The following is a 21,200-nucleotide window of genomic DNA, read 5'->3' as shown; positions in this document are numbered from 1 at the left end:
TGAGAATTAAATCAGATAAAGCATGTGACAGGGGCTGTGTAAATCATCATGTGTTCCAGCAAATGTCAGTTGCTGTTATCTTTAGGCATGTTGATAGGTTTCATCGGCTTTCACAGGGAGAGAAAAGAGAAAAACTGGTTTATCAGTGATTTTCTTTTTTGGTAAACCTAAACCTTTCTTTGAAAATATGTTGTAAAAACAGCTTAAAAACCCTCACATGTTGAATTAACTGATCTAGATGTCCTCATTCACACACACCTCAGACAGCTGGTGAACCCTAACCAGAATGATGTGAATCAGGGAAGTCATGTGACCCAAGCCTAGCCCCTCCTCTCTGGGACACGCCACAGAACTCACCCTGACTGCCATTGGCCCCAGCTCTACAATAAGAGACGTTTACTGGTGAAGGAGGATGCTGCTATGAGATCAGCCAGGAGGGAGAGGAGGAGTGAGGAGAGAAAAGTCATCTAACCTCCCAGGAAAAAAGGTGGCCCAGCCTCCATCAGGGCAGAAAAGATTCAGGACAGACAGAGAAGTTACAGGCTGGATAAACACTTCCAGGTTTGCGAGGAGACAACTAAGCTACAAGGTTTTGTGTTTGGGCATTATACTGCAGTGGAAGAAAAGGAGAGGAAAGGGTCATTTGATAAGCCACTCGGAGGTGAGAATTAGACATTTCAGGAGTCAACCCAGAAATCCCAGGGCTTCAATGATGATGAAGTTTGAAGAAAAACATGAGGGCAGTGAGCGCTTTGTAGGAAAGAGTCAGCCCTACCTAGGTGAGAAGCATCAGGCAAACTGGAAACCAGGAGCAAATGGGAAAGCCGAGGCTTCTGTAAAGCAGGAGGCAAATGGCAATTGTGACATGCCCAGGCAAAGCCTCAACACATACAGCTGGCAGGAGATCCAGAAACACAATCAGAAGGCAGACCAGTGGCTGGTGATCAATCGCAAGGTCTACGATGTTACTGCCTGGGCCAACAGGCATCCAGGTGGGCGCCGAGTCCTCAACCACTGTGCTGGGGAAGATGCCACGGTAAGGAACTCAAAGCTCTACCTCTCTCTCTTCTAGCCACTGGTGGCTGGGACCTTGGTTCTCTTCCCAAAAATATTTCAAGAATGTGTTCAAGCTCCATAATCGCTCCTCTCCTCCCAAACCAAGTTTTTAAGATTCTTATTCAGCAAGAATTTGGAAGCAAATTAAGCCTCACAGTCTAGCTGTTATCTTCACCAGGTTTGGGATGAACTCAGACCTTGACAGGGGATACTATGTTTGTGTGTTCTGGGTTTTGTTTTGTTCTTGGTCTTTTGTTTTGTTTTCAAATGGAGTCACTCTCATGTAAGAAGAAAGTTACAAGGTGAATAAAATAGGTGAGTAAAATCCGGAAAGGTATGTCTGCACACAGGTAGGAATTTGTCAGACTCTTATAATTGGAGTATCTAAAGAAAAACAGCAATTCCTAAGTTAGGCATCAAACTGTTGTTAATAACAATGATGAAAACCTACAATGACATAGGCTTTTAGACTTTGCAGAGCTCTCTTGCATCCTGTAGCTCATTGAGTGTGATACAGGTAATAATACAACCCACTTCCACAGAACAAGAAATTAAAATCAGAGAGGTTAAATGACTGGCCCGTGGTCACCCAGCAGCAGAACTCAGATTCAAAACTTTTATCTTTCTTAAATTCTACTCTTTCCATTTTTCTTCACTGCTTCTCTTCTCTACCCTCCCCCACCAAAATGGCTAAGTAAGAAAAAGAAAACTGTAACATTTACGGGAAGCCTAGAATACCCTAGACATGTTAAAATGAATCACCTCACTTAAAGCTCACCATGAGGAAGGTGAATATTATCTCCATATTACACATGAGAAAATTAAATGTTGGAAGAAGCAAATAATGTATCACAGAGCCTGCAGGTGATAGTGCCACAATTTGAAATTGGGTAGGTTTTTGACCATAAAGGCTTTTATAACTGAGATCTTAAAAATTAAAATTGTCTTTTAATATTTGATAGAGAGATCTCTCAAACCCTTAAATGCATTTAGGAATCCCTTCTAAAGTATTTTATGGGGAAGTTTCTTTTATCTCAATTAGAAATTTTATTCTATACATTGTACAGATAAAGAAATAGTGAATAAGAAGAGCTAAATAAGTCACCCAAGATCAGAAAATTAATATGTGGTGGAGCAGACATTTAAAGCCAAACTTTTCTTACTTTGTTGCCTTTGTTGTTTTCACTGTTTAGTATTTAAATTCTCCAACTGGTTTGAAAACATTGATTCACTAAGCACCACTCTGTATATGGTACTGTGCTAATAATAACAGAATAAGCAAGCAACTGGAAACTTTGCAAAGTAACCAAGTTTTTTCTTTTGATACTATCAACGTGTTTTTCTCCTAATTTCTCATCTCCCTTCTCTGACCGGGTTCTTCTTCTACTAACTTCCTGTCTTGATGGTGCAGTGAGATGAATTCCTTTATGAACATACCCTGCTACATTCTCACCACTTCTGTCAGATATATGATATTTTTTAAACAAAGTTCAACCTTTTCTTGGGAAAATGAGCATGAGCTTGTAGCAAGGGATGGGAGTATTGTGTGTGTCGGGAAGATACCTGCTGTGTAGGAATCCAGGGAACTGAGGGTAGAAGCAGCAAGGTGGAAAGAGTTTGTGCACAAATAATAGGAGAGAGATGAACAGAAATAAAAAGAAAAAAATACTACAAATCCCTATCTAGTGCAGCCCCTCATTCCCACAACTCAGAGATAACGTGGATAATGCTTTTCTAACACAAGTCAGAGAATTAGCTCAGGATATGTTGGCAGAGACACAGACCTTCAACCACCATGAAAATAACTCATAGACTCACTCCTCTTGAGGCAGCTCAGGTGATAAATCTGTAATTTTATGATGACTTTTATCTCCCAGAAGTTAGGAAAAGATCGTGGTTCTGCATCCAAGATTAGCCAACAAGAAGGAATTGATTAACAAAATAGCAATCATCAGAACCTTAGGGAAAAATATCCATGCCATCTTAGGATTCGTATTTTTAGAAGGAAAATTCTCAGCATGGTCAGCCGTATACCTTAGACTTTAGGAAAGTAAACCCAATAGTGACCAGAGAAAATGTGTTCCAAAGGAAAATGGCTCAAGAAGAATGGGAAGGTGCCGGGAGAATTGTGACAGCCACCATACTCCATGGCTACTCAGAGTATGGGGAGCCAGAGCTTGGGAATCTGTTATGTGAACCTGGGAAACTTATTGAAATGCCCTGAACCTCAGCTTCATCATCTGCAAAATGGGAATGACTTACTTATCTAACTGGTTTATGGTAAATAAAACTAATGCTTACAAAGTGCTTAACACAATGTCAGACACTTAATAAAGCTTTATTAAATTGTAGTTATTGTTATTCATACCACTGGCATTCATCACCTCAGAGATGTGATTTAACTTCTTGTTTACCACCATCTTAGAAATCTGATTATATTTGATGACATCTGATTGGGAATAGAGGAGTCCATGAGGGGTGGAGAAGCATCATGCTTTCTAGTGAAGGGTAGCAGAACATAAAGTCGGAGGACCTGAGGTCCAATGCTTACTCTACAACTTAAGATGTGTTTACAGGTTGCGCCGTGAAAGGCAAATATGGACCAAAGTATGGTCTCTGTGTGCCAGCCCTGGACCCACGGCTGCACCTGCCCGGAAGGGGCACCCTTTTCTTACTTACACAGAAACTATTCTCCAAGCCTCCATCCTCCTCATAAAAGGTGAAAAGTGATACCTAAGTAGTCTGTCCCGTATGGTCATTATTTCATTCACTCATGTAGTCAGCCATTCTAAAACCCTTGTTAGGGTTCCAGCCTATTGATTAAGAATACTTGTTTGGGAATGAAACAGGTCTGGTTTGCATCTGGGCTCCAGCGCTTACTAGGAATGTCCTAAGGAGGTTGCTGAAGCTCTTAGAGCTTTGGGTCCTTCGTGTGGAAAGTGGGAATAATCATACCTTCATCTTAGAATTGTTGTAACAGTCAGTGGATATAAAATAAAGTGCTCCCTGTGGTGCTTGGCCCAGATTAAATACTCAAAAGATGCAGCTCTTGTGTTTTATTATTACTTACTTCCCCTGAGATGAATTGGAATCTTCTCCAAAGAACTTTACTGAGAAAAATAAGTCCATAAAACAAAAATGGCACATCAGCTCCTATTATTGCACATGTGAGTTATCTGATTGTTTTCAAACTATATGATGTAAAACTAATGACACATTGCTAATAACTAGACTCTAGGCGAGGTCTACCCACCTGGAAGTGCTCACTCCAGGAAAGCCAGAAACAACCTATTAGTCCAAGAACTGATTAGATAGATCACAATATATCCATAAGATGGGCTATGTTGCAATCAAGAAAATGAAGATTACACTGCATTTGATGACAGGAAATGCACATGAGTAGTTAGCCACAAGATTTTTTTTCCCAGATATACTGGAACTTAAGCAAAGTTTATTTTTTATAAAGTACAATATTATAACATATACACAACAATTGCAGTTTTGTTTGAGTCACTTGCATACATATTTCTTTTGCCTTTAAATTATTTTATTGATGTCACTTTGGCTTGTTATATTATGTAAATTTCAGGTGTACATTATTGTATTTCAGTTTCTGTGTGGACTGAATCATGTTCACCACCAGTAGATAAGGACAGCAGGTAGGTGGTTACAAGAGGTGAAGGGGTGGGGGGAGGGTGAAAGGGATAAAGGAGCACATGTGTAAAATAGTGAGAAGTTTGTTTTTTTGTTAACTCTTTTTTCTTTTTTTGTTGAGGAAGATTAGCCCTGAGCTAACATCCGTTGCCAATCCTCCTCTTTTTGCTGAGGTAGATTGGCCTTGGGCTAACACCCATGCCCAACTATGTCTTAGCCCAATATTGGCAAATATTATGGACTCGGTTAATGTCAGTGACTGCCATGGCCTGAGGATGAGAAGTGGAGGAGGAGGAGGAGAAGATGAATGGAGGGGAGAGAAAGGAAAGAGAAAAGTGGAGGAGAGGGAGAAAGGATCTTGGATCCTGAGCTCAGGAATCTGCATCTTACCCTCACTGTATGTTTTCCTCTCCTTCTGCCACACATGACACTTCTCTAGCACAGCATCCCTTCCCACCCAAAATCATCACAACAAAATCCACCCAGGTTTCTAGCTGTTAGTGAAAGGAAATTAATAATCAGTGCTAATAACGTCTCCTCAGGGTTGTCAAAATGTCTTAATTAATCCAATTCTCATTTTAACGACTATTCAGGTTGAAAAATAGGTAGGGGAGTAGAGAGAGAAATGCCAAAGTGCGGACAGGTGGAAATGGGCCATGAGGAGATGCTGCTTTTCTGAAAGCCCAGCGAGGCAGTTAAGTGAAGGATGAAATCAAGAAGAGTCCTTCAAAATGAAGGAAGGAGTCCAGGGAACATGTTGAAGGCCTAAACAAGGCATTGAGAACAGGAATAGAGAAGAGAGGATAAGTGTTAAGGATATCTAGGAAACATAATTTATAATATTTGATAAGTGACTCGATGAGTAAACAGGATGAAGGAGTTTAAACTAACTTTTGGATATCTGGCTTTGATAACGGGGTGGTGATATCCATTACAAGATACAGGAGCCAGGACGATGAGCAGGTTTGGAAGGGAGAGTGGACAGAGAGAGAGAGTTTAGGCTGAAGCTCAGCTGAAAGTATTATAGGAAAAAATCTCAGTATGAGGATGAGCTTTCAAATGGTGAAACTTCCCAAAGAATAGAATGAATTGCAGTGGAAAAATAACCCTCTGCTTCTCCCTGTGGGTGAAGGGGAATCTGAGTGACTTCATGCGAACATTCTCCACTCCAAAGCTGCTCTCTCCCAGGACAAGGGCAAAGACTGCATGTTCCCCACAAATGGGCCTGTTCACAACTCATGCTCTACCCAAAATATGAGAAGACTTGTTGTAGCCATTGTCTTGGAGCAGATGAGATCTGAGAAGTGTGAGCAGAAGAGAAATTACCCAAAGATGTGGGAGTCGGTATCTATGATTGGGTATTGAATATACTAGTGAGCTTTCTTGAGGTGAGTAAATCAAGGGCTATGTTCCAGTTATGTTGTTTTGTGACTATATACATATATTCACTATTGATGATTTCTTTCCTGTAATTTGGGAAATTTCAACCCACCTCAGATGAACTGCTAAAAAATAATAATATTAAAATGTGGTCATTTATTGATGTGTGATTCCAAATCACAAGCTCTAAGGCACTATGCTGGATCCTCAGTAAGGTTTTAGAATGACTGAATAAATGAATGAAGGAATTAATGAACCCATAGAGTAGACTGGGTATTGTTATCTACATTTAGAAAAAAGAGAGAGGCTTGAGAAATTAAGTAATTTTACCAGTTTAAAACAGCCTTCTTGCCTGCTGCCCTATACTTTGCCTTCGTGTGATTTAGGAAGGCACATTCTGGGTGGTTGCAGCTAAAGATTTGGCAAACAGAATGCCCACTGGATTTCAGCCCATACACACCATATTGGCTGGGTACCTTCAGCCTGGGCACAACTTCTATACAGTTCTTAAAAAAGTTGTAAAGGCAGGTTTTTTTCTCAGGCCTTCTGATGTTACATACTTTTCTCTTGCATGAGGGACCGTACTGCTTTTACAGCAAAGAAAATATCTCCATCCCCCGTTAAACAACAGCAAAACTTTAGCAGGATTTTCAAGATATTTGTGAAAGCAAAGTAATAATCACAACAGTCCTGTGTTGATGCACTTATGGAAATAATCAGTTTTGAGATAAGCTATGATATGAATTTATAAATGAGTTAAGGATTAGAGACGCTGTTTAGAAGGGAATCAGAAGGCTAACAGATGAAAATGGGAGGTGCTAAAGTAGCAAAAAGGTCAGAAAATAGAGATGCTGAGGTTAGGAGGGAGATGGTGATACTTAAGATCTCTTTCCTCTGAGCTCAACACTTTGATGATCCCAAGTTTCTCCTTGACCAGAAAGCCCCTATTCATCTGTTCACTCACCCTTTCTCTTATCCATTAATCACATGCCGTATTCCAGGCACAAAGATAGACAGTAGGTATAATTTAATCACTAGTACATGGCCCTAGTCTTCAGAAAACTCAAAGAATACTAGAGAAGGGGGTGGATATACATATTCATTGCAACATAATTTGAAAAGTGCTAGGAACAAACTGTAATGGGAGCCCAGACAAGATCATGAAAAGCTTTCCTGAGTGACTTGGGGGAGGCAATATTTCATCTGGATCTTGAAGGGTGAGGAGGAGCTTTTATGTAGAAAAAGTGGAGAAAGGCAGTGAAGGCAAATGGAACAGTATGTGCAAAGCTTCAGAACCATAGAGGGACATGGAATGTTTATTGAATGGGGAGAGTTCCAGTGGACAAGATGGTGCATGAGATAAAAGGTAAGCCTGGAGAGGTAGGTTGGAGCCAGAAGCAAAGTGATTCACGTGATTAAAACCTAAGGTGAAGAGACACTATTACTATCTGTCCAGCAGATACATACTGATTTTAACATCATGCCAAAACTATCTGCCACCACTCCTCTCTTGAGAGGCCTTTCAGAATAAGAATTATCCATGTGAAGGCTGGAATGGACCTTTACAGCTTCATAGCTTTTAGAATCACATGGCCGTGAGTTGAAATCCTTGCTCTACCATTTACTGTGGCTTTTGGGGCCAGATATTTCTTCACTCTGAAACATAATGTCTTTATCGGTGCAGCAAAGCGATGGAACCTCACAAAACTAAGGTAATGATTATGACTCGGCCCATAGAGTGCCTTGTACATAGGATACACTCAATAAATGTGGGCACTTTCCCTTCTCCTTCCTTCAGCAGGAATATACTTGCCCAAGAATGTTAAGAGAACCCATTTTTGCGGGTCTTTCAAGGAGATTTCACAACCCACGCAGTATCCTGACTCTATTAGGAAATTCTTAAAATCGAATATTCTAAGACTACCTAAATTCCTTTGTTGTACTACCCATTCAATACAGTGAAAAGAGTTCCACATAGCAAGTCAATGCCTGCTATTCTGGAAAACTCTGTAGGTCTTCAGTATAGGTTGTTGTAGTGATGATCTGTGAATCTTGTTGGGGATCAGAAGAAACAATGAACCCAGAAGAATATTACTGTAATCACACTGTTCCAGGACTCTGGATTATTGACCAGAGTAGGATGAAATTGCAATAGCTTACCTTTCCTCTACACTCTGATCTTTTTTTTTTTTAAAGATTTTATTTATTTTATTTTTTCCCCCCAAAGCCCCAGTAGACAGTTGTATGTCATAGCTGCACATCCCTCCAGTTGCTGTATGTGGGACTCGGCCCCAGGATGGACGGAGAAGTGGTGCCTCGATGCGCACCCGAGATCCGAACCCGGGCCACCAGCATTGCAGCGCACACACTTAACCACCAAGCCACAGGGCCGGCCCTACACTCTGATCTAGATCCATCAGATCGGGTCTGATGGATTTTCCATTCTAATCTGCTCTGAAACAACAAGGAGAACATGATTGTTCAGTATGGATCACCCTATAATTCTTTAGTCACCTTCTTAATCACTGACTGACTCTCTTCCAGGTTAGGGAAACTAAGCTTTAGAATTGTACAATGTGATAATTTAAAAACACCTTTGAAATTATATACAGTTCCATGTTTCCCAAAGATGTCAGAAGAAGTATGCAGAAGCAGAATGGACTGTAGAGCCTGGACTGGTTCTAGCAGATACAAAGCCCTTTTTACCTCATTGAATCTAAAGACCATTAGGTGAAGTGAGTTTGAAGACTGATATTGCACCCCTATAATTAACCTTGTTCAGTATATAAGCACCTTCTAATAAGTATGCTCCGATGTAATTCTTGGATATATCTAAAGTTGCCATAGGATTTGAAGATGGAGGTTTCATTATATTCACTAATTCAGAGCCCACTGCACATTAGGTGTTGGGGTACAGGAATAAAATCTCTGAACTGCTGTATTTAAGAGAAGGTAGGTAGTGAATTCTTATCACTAGAGGTATAAATATAAGAAAGGTCACTGCCATATATTGATAATTTACTATGTGCCAATCGGATTCTAATTAATTCACTTAATCCTTACAGTAAATTTATGAATTGAGTTGGTATAATCATCAACCCCATGTAGGAGAAAAGAATAAAGAAGCATGGACAGGTCAAGTGACTTATACAGGTTTACACAACTAGTAAGTGGCAAAGCCAGAATTTAGATGTAGGAAGGCTACTCCAGGGTCTACTTCCTTAGCACTATGCAACACCAGCACTCCAGATTAATGTGTATGTCTTCCATGTATTCAAGATAGAACCGTGGTTATATTACATTTTTAATCACTCCCGTCCCCTATATCGTATAGCACAAAGTCCAGCATCTTTCTCTTGGAGAATCCTCCTTCCCAAAATCTGTTTAAATCCCTAGGTGGGAAGAGAATATCTCTTCCTTCCAAATATAAGCAGGATATAGGACTACCAATGCTTCTCACAGCCACTTAAAGTTGTTAATTAACGTGGCACCTGAGATGGAAAATACACATGATCAACTCTATTCTGTGTCTGGCTGTCACAATCCCCAGCAGACACCGCCCTGGTGCTCTTGAAGCAGAGTGATGAGACTCCTTCAGTGACAAACTTAGCCACAAGTGTGCTACTTTGGACCACCCAGAGGTAAAGGGCTGTGCTCCCCTTCTCTCTTATGCATCTGTCTTAAGCTGCTATCATCAACTTTAACCTGTCTGTCTTCAGAAAGAACTTAATTCAAGAGTCTCATTACCCTGGACCTTGGCCAAGAAGCAAGAGGGAGACTTTGGTGGGAGACAGGATTTGCAGAAGCAGCCTTGGTTACTGCATGCCTCGGAAAAGGGGAGCAGCTTCCACACTAAGCCTGATGTTGGATGTTCAAGATTCATCATGGCCCATTAACTTAAGCCAACTATTGCTTCTGGTTCTCAGTAAAATGAGCAGCAATCTCTTCTAATGCTTGGCAATAGCCTGGCTACACTGGAGTTGCCTAGTGAAGCAGTGCATTCAGTAAGTCACTCTTCCAGCGTGAGCTTTTTCAGAGGGTGTTCACAAAGGTAATTTTGATCAACTTGAAGCATCAACCTGGAGGTAGGAGTGAATTCTCTATAACAGAGTTAGTGCTGGTTCCCAAGACGGGCACAGGATGAGGTAGGTAAGAAGATTATTTGTAATTAAGCAGGTCTCCTTTAAGCCACTAATAATTCTTTCTGCTTTACAGGATGTCTTCAGAGCCATGCACCCAAACCTTGACATTGTGCAATTGTACCTTAAGCCACTGCTCATCGGAGAGCTTGCCCCAGGAGAGCCCAGCCAGGAGAGAAACAAAAATGTAAGTGAGGTCTAAGAACACAAGAGCATGTGTAGCCTATAATGTTTTTCCTATGATTGCTTGTACTTATAGGTTGATGTCTATATCTATGTTCCCTGTGAAACTAAGCCCATGAGAGCAAAGAATAGGTCTATTTTGCTTATGTCTGTGTCCTCAGGATCTACCTGCACAAGATCAGACATGCATTAAGAACTCTATAAATAGCTGTTGAATGAAAGATGTGAATATCTCAACTACAGCCCTCTATACATTTGGGAAAATTATAATTCAGGGAGAATAAATTACTTTCTGCAAGTCCCAAAGCTATTGTGTCAAAGTCCTGGAATTCCAAGTCACGTATTTGTGGCCCAATTCCTTAAGTATTCTCAGGGCAGGGTGCCACTCTTTCTTTCTCTAACAATTTAGATACCTGAAATACTGTCTCCTGAAGGATAGGGTCTATAAAAGACTAAAAATTCACCAGGATAGTTTTACATTAAGTTTAAAGGGATTTCAACTACTATTGAACATTTCATTGTTTGCCATGTATTTTTTTTAAACAGGTTACATTTGTACAATTCTTTTGAAATGATTTTTACGAACTGCTGATTCATATATCACTGAGAGGCAGATAGAATCAAGATAATATTTCTGCTTTAAGAAATGAGGAAACATACTCACAGGACAGGAGGAATCTGAGGCCACAGCACTGGTTACGTGCAGAACTGAGATCAACACTCAGGCTTGCTCCGTAGGTCCACATGCATCGTGTGCATCCCGCAATGTTGTGTGTCAGGAAGCACAGCTCTGTATTTGAAAGAATGGGATCTTGGGTTGACAGTCTAGACTCACAACCCAGCCCTGCCACAAGTTGTATGAGTTTAAGCCAGTTACCAAACCTTTCTGTGGTTCAGTTTCTCTCTGTATAATAGAGCAAGAACAATAGCATCAACCTCATAAGAATGATTGTGAGATTATTGAAAGAGTTAAAGACATTTCAAGCATAGTATCTGGAACAGAGGAAATGCTAAATAAATTTTAGGTACTGTCAATAATGTGAACTCCATGATCACACTAGTAATATGTCCCCATCATTTAGGCCAGGAAACTCCAGATTTAAAAGGGAAGATGATGCAATGCGTAATTATTTTTCCTAAAAATTTACTCTAAGGAAAAGTAAATCCCACAAAGACTGAGAGTTAAGAGATAATCATTCATTGTCAAAATGAGTGTTGTTTTCTGGCTGTTAAAGTCTTCCATAAATTTTCTTTAGTATATCTGTATGTGTGTGTATATATATATGTATATATATGTATACATATATACATTTAAATATGTATACATATATATGTGTATATATGTATATACTCTATATATATAGATACATATACAATATATATATTGATACTCTATATATAGATACATATAGAATATACATATCTACATTGGATATAGTTACATATACTACATATATATTGATACTTTCTCTATATATAGATACATATAAATACAATTTCTATTTGAGCACTAAACTGGGTATCAGGAAGTATAGGTTTAAGTCCAGCATCTGTCACTGTCTTGCTGATGATTTCATACCTGTCGCTTTTCTGGGCTTTGGTGACCCCTTTCTCTTTTTACAATAAAGGGGTTGGAAAATATGATCAGGCTGCGAGGCACTCTAGAGTTGACCTCTTAAAATTATCTATGGCTATCAGAATTCCAGGGTTGATGGGGACTTGAGAGATGAGCCCATCCAGACTTTTCCCAGAAGTGAATACTTAAAATGTTGCATCAACAAAGTATGAATAAAATTTTTGGCTTCTAGAACTATGTTCATAGCTCTTTCTTTTTTTATTTCAGATTTCTCCCCTTACTTACATCTGAACAATCCTGCTCTCTTTCTTATACCCTGGTCACTTTCTCAACTCTCCTGATTTTAAACCCATTATACTCATTAAGCTAAGAGAGATTTCTTCTCAGCCTTTGCAGTGACTCTCCACTATAATGTGGCAAGCTTGTAAACCAATACAAGCCTTATACAGACACATACATGAATATACACACAGTACATGTACACAGGACCAGGACCCCACCAACCAGCAGACACAAACTAATGTCACCAGAGATCATGTGTTGTTTCTGGAGATCCATATAAACAGCTGATGGCACTGAAAACACTTTTTGAACTTTACCACTAACTACAGTAATGCAGATCCATATAGACAACAGGGTTCTCGAAAACATAACCAGAGAAATCAACGTCTGATATAATACCGATGGTTTAAAAGATCACTATTAGACTTACGTCTCTCTTTACTGACCACCCCTCACTGAGAAAAAGAAACTAATACCAACTGAATTCCATGACACTTTGAGGACAGTTTATAAGTCACTACACATCTTTCTCTACTCCAGAGGGAAAAACAATTCTCATAAACTCTTCAAAGGTTTGTTCACTGTTTATTCATTTTTAATTCTGCTCAATAAATTTATTAATGTGAAGAAATTTCTATTCATAAAATTAAGGCATTAATAAGTTAATAAACTATATTATTCATTATGTTAATTTGTCCTCCCTTACTCTTGAGGGAACTAATTCCTTGCTTGAATATTTATTTTGCAGTCCCAGTTGATGGAAGATTTCCAAGAATTGCGGAGGAAGTTAGAGGCTATGAATATGTTCAACACCAATCTGGGGTTCTTCTTCCTTCACCTCGCCCAGATCTTGATTTTGGAAGCCCTTGCCTGGCTAATGCTGTGGTATTTTGGCAGTGGTTGGCCTATTACAATATTCATTTCCTTTCTTCTCACAATTTCTCAGGTAAGCAGGTATCCTAAGCCCAGGCAGGGGTTTCTGGGGAAGCCTCAGAATTTTTTCTTCTCTCTTTGGATTGGTGTCAGCTGCTCCCTGACACTTCTTGGCAAGCTGCTCATCAGTGACTCACAAAAGCAAGTTGCCAATCCTCACTGGGCACCAGTTCTCTGGTCTGCAAAATGTGGATAAAAAAATTTTTCATGGAAATATTCTGAGGAGGGTGAAGCAAGTTAAGGTGTAAAACACCTAGGATATATGGTCAATATTTAGTTTGTGACAGTTGTTACTCTTTGCCCAATTTTACCCATACAACTTCAGTAACTGAAGTTCTGTTCTCAGCCAGGTAACATTCATCGTTATCTTTCATTCATTTACCAACCAGCATTTATCAATGCATCAAACCACGAATTCTTCAAGAGTGGAGACTACACCTTATTATATGAGGATTAAGAATGTATGGATTTGCCATAAGTGACAAGCAGCAACTGACACATATCAGGGCATTTGATAAATCCTTGTTGAATAAAGTATGAATCTCTGAGCATGGCCTTCTGTGAACATAATACTGTGTTGTAGACATAAAGGCAAATGCATCTGGTCCCTGCCCTTGGAAAGTGAGTCATCCACTGGAGGAGACTGTCATTCAAATATCTAAATGTACTGTAAGACAGAATGACACTGATGCTGAGGAGAGGAACAAGCATGCACTGTTGGAGCAGAAAGAAGCATTTAATTCTAATTGGAAGAGTTGGGGAAGGTTTTATGAGAATTAACATCACTGTTAATTCTCGAATTTTATACGTTAATTTTTTTCTTGAAATGCTAACTTGCTTTATTCCTTAAAAAGCAACTTTTGGAAACAAGAAAGAAAACAAACGTTTGTTTGGTATTGAAGGGGAGGAAGACTATCCTCTACCCACTCTGGGTCTTTTCTGGCTGGGCTACAAATTAAATTGATATGAGATCGAATAGCAGGAGAAAATCAAACAAAGCTTTATAACATGTATACATGGGAGAGGCCCACTGGGTAACTGAGTATCTTGACAAAATGGCAGATGTGCTCTTTTTAAATAGATTCAGGTAAGGACAAAGGAGGATGTTGGGGGTGGGGGAAGTCAGCTAGGAGAGATTACCAGAAAGCACAGTAAACAAGAGTATGCAGATTTAAGTCCTCACCTTCATCACTGATAAGAGTTTCTAGAGATGAGGTCATCCCCCTTTCTTCCTGGTACAGAGAGGGAGATATCTGTACAAATGGAGATTTCCCTTATAAATGTAAATGTCTCTTACAAAGGATAACTTCTACTTTTACATGGAATGGGCATAGCAAGGACCCTCCCAGTCTATCCATACCTAGAGTCAAAGTCTTGTAGGCTGTTAGTGGGGGAGGAGGTCAAAGTTTCTTTCAGAGAAAATAATCAAGGTAAAGAGACAAATTTTGAAGTAGCCAATTCTGATCTATCACAGTATTTAGCATAAGCCAGATGCTTTACATTTATTTAAGTTGTGTAACAGCTCCATGAGTAAGGTATATTATCCCTGCTTCTCAGGTGAAGAACTGAGGTTCAGAGCTATTGATAATTTGCCAAGAGTCGTGCAACTCGTTAGTAGTGAAGAACAGTTTAGAACCCAAATCTGCCTGACCTCACAGCTATGCTCTTTCCACCCCGCACTGCAAGATTAGAGAGTGGTAAGGAGAGCATGCTACGTTTAGAGAACCACCTTTACAAAAGTACAGAAGTGGGAAAGAACGCAACATGTGTGGGAAATAGAAAGTAAACTTAGCTTGAGGTCAGACGAGATTTCTCACTGTTCTTCTCAAATGGGCTCCTGAATCTACTAGCAGGCTAATTTATTAATTTATTATTGACTTCCCAATTTCTCTAACAAAAACTTTGTCTTTTGTAGGCTCAAAGTTCCTTTTTGCAACATGACGCGGGCCATCTATCCATATTTAAGCAATCCAAGTGGAACCACCTGATGCACAAATTTGTGATGGGTCACCTCAAGGTACGGGATGTTCAGGAATTACGATGAGATTCTTGAATGGCATTTCCTAAGGTAGTGGTTTCCAAGTTTTTTGACTGGGCACTTGTATCAACACAAAATATTTATACAACCCCACAAATAAATGTAAATATACTAGCAATGTAGATATTACGTATATACTAATATGTAATGTTATAATATATATGCTAAAATTAGAATTTTATGAGGAAAATATTTATTTTTCTTTAAGAAGTTTTACCCCAATAAACTATTTCACCCAATCCCTGGCACCACATTAAGGAATCACCTCACGAGAGAAGGATTGTGTCTTTAGGAATGAAGATGTGTCCTGTAAAATCACGAGAGGGAATATTCTTAGAAGGGGTCTGGACATTTATCATTGGAAAACTAGGGGAATCCAGCAAGCCTGATTAGTTCTGGAAGGGTAGAGCTATGAAGAAATAAAGGAGAAAATGAAGGAAGATATATACAAGTGAAGAGAAAGAGAAAGAATGGGCAAGGTCAGATGGCTCTATTCAAGAGTCGAGGTTGCAATACCTAGACTACTGGAAAAACCAGGTGAGGATTATGGTAGTTGATCTTATTCTCCCGTGATTTAAGCTCCAATAGGGCAGGGACACTGTCCTATAGACAACTGCAATGCAGTACCTAGCAGAGTGTCTGGCACACAGTAGGCCTTCAATAAGTATTTGTTGAATGAATGAATAAAACAAGGTAACACTACAGGACTGCGCCAGAGTGGCTTCTACCCCCAGCTCTGATAATGCTCACTATGTGACCATGAGTAAGTCACATACTATCTCTGGCCCTCAATGTTCTCATCTCTAATATTAGGAATTAAATTGGATCTCTGCTTTTTCTATGACATTCTAGGACTTGGTGACTGTAAACTCTGGCCCAGACAGGGGTGGAGTGGGGGATGAATACCTCTGAGCCTTCCAGTAAGCCAAATCCTTACATTCAAGCCAGACTGTCTTAGGAAAACTCATAAGCACTGACTCAGAATATATTTGATTTTCCTTAATGTGCTGGTTTCATAGTGAATTGGAAGACTCTTTGAATCACCTAGTCTCATCTACCCCTGTTTCCAGTTGAGCAAATTGAGGCTTAAATAGATTAAATAACACAGAGTTGGATCTAGATTCAGATTTGAAATATGTCTGTCCCTCAGATGGGTAGAATGGATAATATATTGTCATTTTATGTGAGAAGTTTCATTTAAGGAGAAAATAGATATATTCCTGGTTATCTGGTTCCCTAGCCTCTAGTGACTTGAAAGTGGCCAACTAATAAGAGAGTGAAGGAAATGCTGGAGTCAGACCAACAGAACAGTGAGCAGAAACTACTGACAGCAAGTGATGAGAAAGGCAGACGGGAATTCACAGTAGATGAGAGCCTGCCAAGTGCCAGGTTCAGAACCAGCCCCTTTAGGCAATTGTCTCATATGATGCTCATGAGATGAGGGATTGTAGCACCCACATTTTACAGCCAAGACTGATGCTCAAAGGAGTTAATTAACTATTTAATCCAATGTCCATAAGCTGATGAGTGGGAGAAATCAGAGCACAGTATTAAATCACCAGGCTCCAGAGCAGTCATTCTGGCTTCTCAATTCTGGTTGTCATTTACAGTCATTGGAAGAGCTTTTAGAAAACACTGCTGCCAGGGTACCACCTCTAGAGGTTCTGATTTAATATATCAGTGGTGGGTTCTGGACGTCAACACTGTTTTGAAGCTCCTCAGGTGATTCTAACCTGCAGCCAGGATTGCGACCTGTTGCTCTAATGACAGACCTGCTTTCTGTGGGAACTCAGCCACTAATTAGCTGGGTCACTTGCAAGAAGTTACTTAATGTCTATGAACCTCAGTTTCTTTAGCTCTACAATGGAGACAGATGATGGCTTCAACTCGATAGGGATGTTGTTAGGATTATATGTGTTATTCATGTGTTGTGCTGAACACAAAGCCTGACATATGGGAAATGCTCAATAACTGTTAGATGTTACCGCTACTAGGAACAATCTTTCCCTAATTAAAATGAGGACCCAGAATTATTCAGAAAAATGTTCAATTGTGTTCTTTCTAAGAAGATAGGTAAGTAGACCATAAATCACAGCATCATTAAATTGGAAATATCTTAGAATCACCTAGTCGTCTTATCTACTCTTTTTGCAGTTGAGCAAACTGAAGCTTAAGTAGATTAAATAACACAGGGTTGGATCTGGATTCATATTAGAAATATGTCTGTCACTCAAAATGGTTAAAATGAATAATACATTGTCTTTATACGTGACAAGATTCATTTAACCAGAAAATTTCTGCAGGCACACTATTCTGCCCTCTATCCACCAGTGTTGGATAGATGAAGCATGTCTGGATTCACTCAGAAATCATTATCAAAGAAATAAAGCACAGAGGGTTTCTTATGTCATTGTGAGATTCAGATAATGGACACTTCTAACCTCCCTCCCCTGTTCTGAGGAAGTCAGTGAGATTCATCTGCCCTAGAGGTAATTGGCAGTTGGTTTGGGACCAGTGTATAGAATATTGCAAATCAGCTCTACCCTTGCTGATGCTGTTTAAAAAAATCAGTTTTGCTACTGGTTCAAATTTGTACACAGCCCTATCTATACAAATTGTGTCTCTAGAAATAATTTTGCACTAGTTGAAATAAATATAACTTTAATGACTTGTGAACAGAATAAATAAATGGGAAATAGCTCTGAAAGCAAATCAAGTAAACTCTGCCTTTTGCAGACACAACCAGTAATTCGTGAGCAAAATTAATATAAGCTTCAGCTATGTGCAGGAGAGAAAATTACCTGTGGGAAGGAAAAGTGAGCAGGAGGAAGGTAACAAAGAAAATTAAGACATAAAGATCAATATCTCCACCTTATACATGCATCTCAATTGTAAATTCCAAAACTTGATTTCGTGTCAATTTACTCTCGCCCCAAAAAGGCACAGATATTGGGATTCTTTAGAATTTTCATTCACTAGTGGTCCAAAAATACGTGTTCTGATCTTTGCAATGTTTGCACAATAAAAGAGCCCTTCTGAAAATCAACTACAAAATATCATACATTTTGGACCTGTGTGCCATGTGAAAATCAAAATGGACTCCCTGTAGCATATTTATCAAGCTCCCCCCCAGTGTGTATATTTCAAAAACTATAAGAATCAAGTGTTATCATAGGGATAAAGAGGAGAGTAGTTGAAATTAAGCCTTTCCGTGTACATCTGGCCAATACTGTTTCCATGACTACATCTTAAAACATTTTTGGGGGGAGGAGTGTCAAGCATATTATTTCCCATAATCCTTCCAGTAACCTCCTCCATTTTACAGATAAGGAAATTGCCCAAGGCCACACACCTAGTAGCAGGGATTTATTTTTTTTTAAATCATTGTTTTAGTCACTTACTCTTCTTTTTTTTTTTTTTTTTTTTTGGTGAGGAAGATCAGCCCTGAGCTAACGTCTGTGCCAATCCTCCTCTTTTTGCTGAGGAAGACCTGCCCTGAGCTAACATCTATTGCCAATCCTCCTCCTTTTTTTTTCCCCCTTTTTCTCCCCAAAGCTCCAGTAGATAGTTGTATGTCATAGTTGCACATCCTGCTAGTTGCTGTATGTGGGACGCCGCCTCAGCATGGCCAGACAAGTGGTGCATCAGTGCGCGCCTGGGATCCGAACCCGGGCTGCCAGTAGCAGAGTGCGTGCACTTAACCACCAAGCCACAGGGCCGGCCCGAGTAGCAGGGATTTAAATTCAGGATGGTTTCAGTCTAGAGTCTGGGATTCTTTATACTGAGCCAAGAAAGGACCTACCGTGGAAATAAGGAATGACTTAGGGTAGTTTCTGTATGGAACTTGGTGCAGGGGCGGCCTAATTTGCATGTAGCTGATAATCCGTACTTCCTTGTAGATCACTCTCTCTCTGGTCTCCAGTAATAGTGGCTTCCAGAGAGAGGGGCCATGGTGGAGCCAGTGGCTTTAGATCACACTGGTAATTACTCTGACCACTATTCTAAGCTTCAGGATCGTGACCTGTCAAGATCTGCTCCCCAACCTATCATGAATCAAAACCTGGCGCTCACATTAGCAATTTCCACAGTTAGTCATTAGCAAAAAGGGTCCCGTCAGCTGGTGGAAGAAGCCAAATGATGGCTCTCAGAGGATTTAATTGAAAAAGAGAATCACTGCTTATCACAGTGTCCTTGTTTAATTGCCTACTACTCCCATTAGATTGTATGTTTCATAAGAGTGGGAACACCATTTTATCATGTCTATCTCTATATTCCAAATGCCTAGCTCAGTGTCTGACACATGGGATAGAATTCAAAATAAATAATGAATGGGTGAATAAATGAGTGAATACACAATTTTAAGAGTGAGTGGGTAGGGCCGGCTCTGTGGCTTAGCGGTTAAGTGCGCGCGCTCTGATGCTGGCGGCCTGGGTTCGGATCCCGGGCGCGCCCCAAAGCACCACTTCTCCGTCCAGCGCGAGGCCGAGTCCCACGTACAGCAACTAGAAGGATGTGAACCTATGACATACAACTATCTGCTGGGGCTTTGGGGGGGAAAAAATGAATAAATAAAATCTTAAAAAAAAAAAAAAAAAAAAAGAGTGAGTGGGTGGTATGCAATCTGATTGGAGAAGTACTGAGTGTGGAGTGCGGAGCCCCAGAAGGGGGAATAGAAATTGAGTAGCACATGTTGAGTTTGAAATATCATGAGACATCCAAAAGGAAATGTTTGGAAAGCGACTGCCCATTCAAGCATAAGATTCAAGAGAGAGATCTTGGATGGAGACAGATTCCACTGTAAGGATATTAGGGTGTGCTGGATGTGAGAAGATACCTCTCCTGATGGACTGGGGTAGGAGTGTGGGTTGCTAAGAGAAGACTCAGTGAAGACTATGGAAAGGTAATACTTCTAGATTTTCAAACATACTCATTACCCCTCTACCATAGATGAATAGGTCAACATAGTCCAACAGAAATATAATGCAAACCACATTTAAATGACGTAAGTCACTTTAAATTTTCTAATAGCCACATTTTACAAGGTAACTTTATTAACCTTTATAGATTCAAATATTATTTCAACGTGTAGTCAGCATAAAAATTATTAATAAGATATTGTATATTCTCTTTTCATCCAGAGTATTCACAATCTAGTACGTATTATACACTTATAACCTATCTTAATTTAGTCACATTTCAAGGGCTCAATAGCCAGATGTGGGTAGTGGCTACTGTTTGGGACAGTGTGGATCTAAAACATGTATAGGCCAGTTATTGAGAGATGCTAAATACTCAGTAAAAAACTACTACTGGTACTTATTCTTCTGTAAGTGATTAACATAATTGGAGAACGGAGGGGGAATTAAATATTTCAATGTGCCAACATTTAACATAAGCCTCTCATGTGTCCCCAAACGACCCATGGAGGTATATGTCCTTATACTATATTTACTGGAGTTGAAATGGAGCCTCAAAGAGGGTGGATAATTTGTCCAAACCACACAGTAGTATTTACACATCTACTATATGAAATTGGGATGATGTGCCTCTAAATCATTTGCTCTATTAAGACCTTCAGACTTTCCTTAAGAGAGATAAAACCACAAACAATCTCATCAGAGATGATTCAAGCTTGGCATCAGCTGAAATATTTATATTCTCATTTATTTTTTTTTCATAGTTGTATATCATAGTTGTAGAGTTGTAGCTCTTCTATGTGTGATGCCACCTCAGCATGGCTTGATGAGCGGGTAGTAGGTCTGCACCCAGGATCCCAGCCTGCGAACCCCAGGCCTCCATAGCGGAATGCATGAATTTAACTGCTACGCCACCGGGCTGGCCCCTCATTTATTTTTATATGAGAGCATTGAAGCCTTTTCATGCAATGATCTGAGCCAAGCCCCCATAGGAGATCACTTCAGATGTATAATTCTTTGAAATATTCATTGAAGTAGGATTT

At 39.8% G+C, this 21,200-nt stretch overlaps 1 protein-coding gene across 2 annotated transcripts in view; it reads left to right on the top strand.

Annotated features, from left to right (window-relative positions):
- The first annotated feature begins 327 nt into the window (after positions 1–327).
- The window catches only part of LOC101394672 (fatty acid desaturase 2-like protein FADS2B), a 40,442-nt gene continuing 19,569 nt past the window's right edge, over positions 328–21,200 (top strand). The window contains exons 1-4 of one of the 2 annotated variants that reach the window (XM_087422921.1): positions 328–1,036; positions 10,306–10,416; positions 13,019–13,216; positions 15,119–15,220. In XM_087422921.1, the coding sequence (XP_087279047.1) occupies positions 710–1,036; positions 10,306–10,416; positions 13,019–13,216; positions 15,119–15,220 (738 nt within the window). In that variant the 5' untranslated portion in view covers positions 328–709. The remainder of the gene's footprint in view (positions 1,037–10,305; positions 10,417–13,018; positions 13,217–15,118; positions 15,221–21,200) is intronic. The other variant, XM_087422922.1, reaches the window with a different exon arrangement.

The sequence above is a fragment of the Ceratotherium simum genome, chromosome 34, assembly GCF_057802395.1.
Source record: "Ceratotherium simum simum isolate JZ-2026a chromosome 34, ASM5780239v1, whole genome shotgun sequence".
Taxonomy (NCBI): Eukaryota; Metazoa; Chordata; class Mammalia; order Perissodactyla; family Rhinocerotidae; genus Ceratotherium; species Ceratotherium simum.
This window is presented reverse-complemented; position numbering and strand designations above follow the sequence as displayed.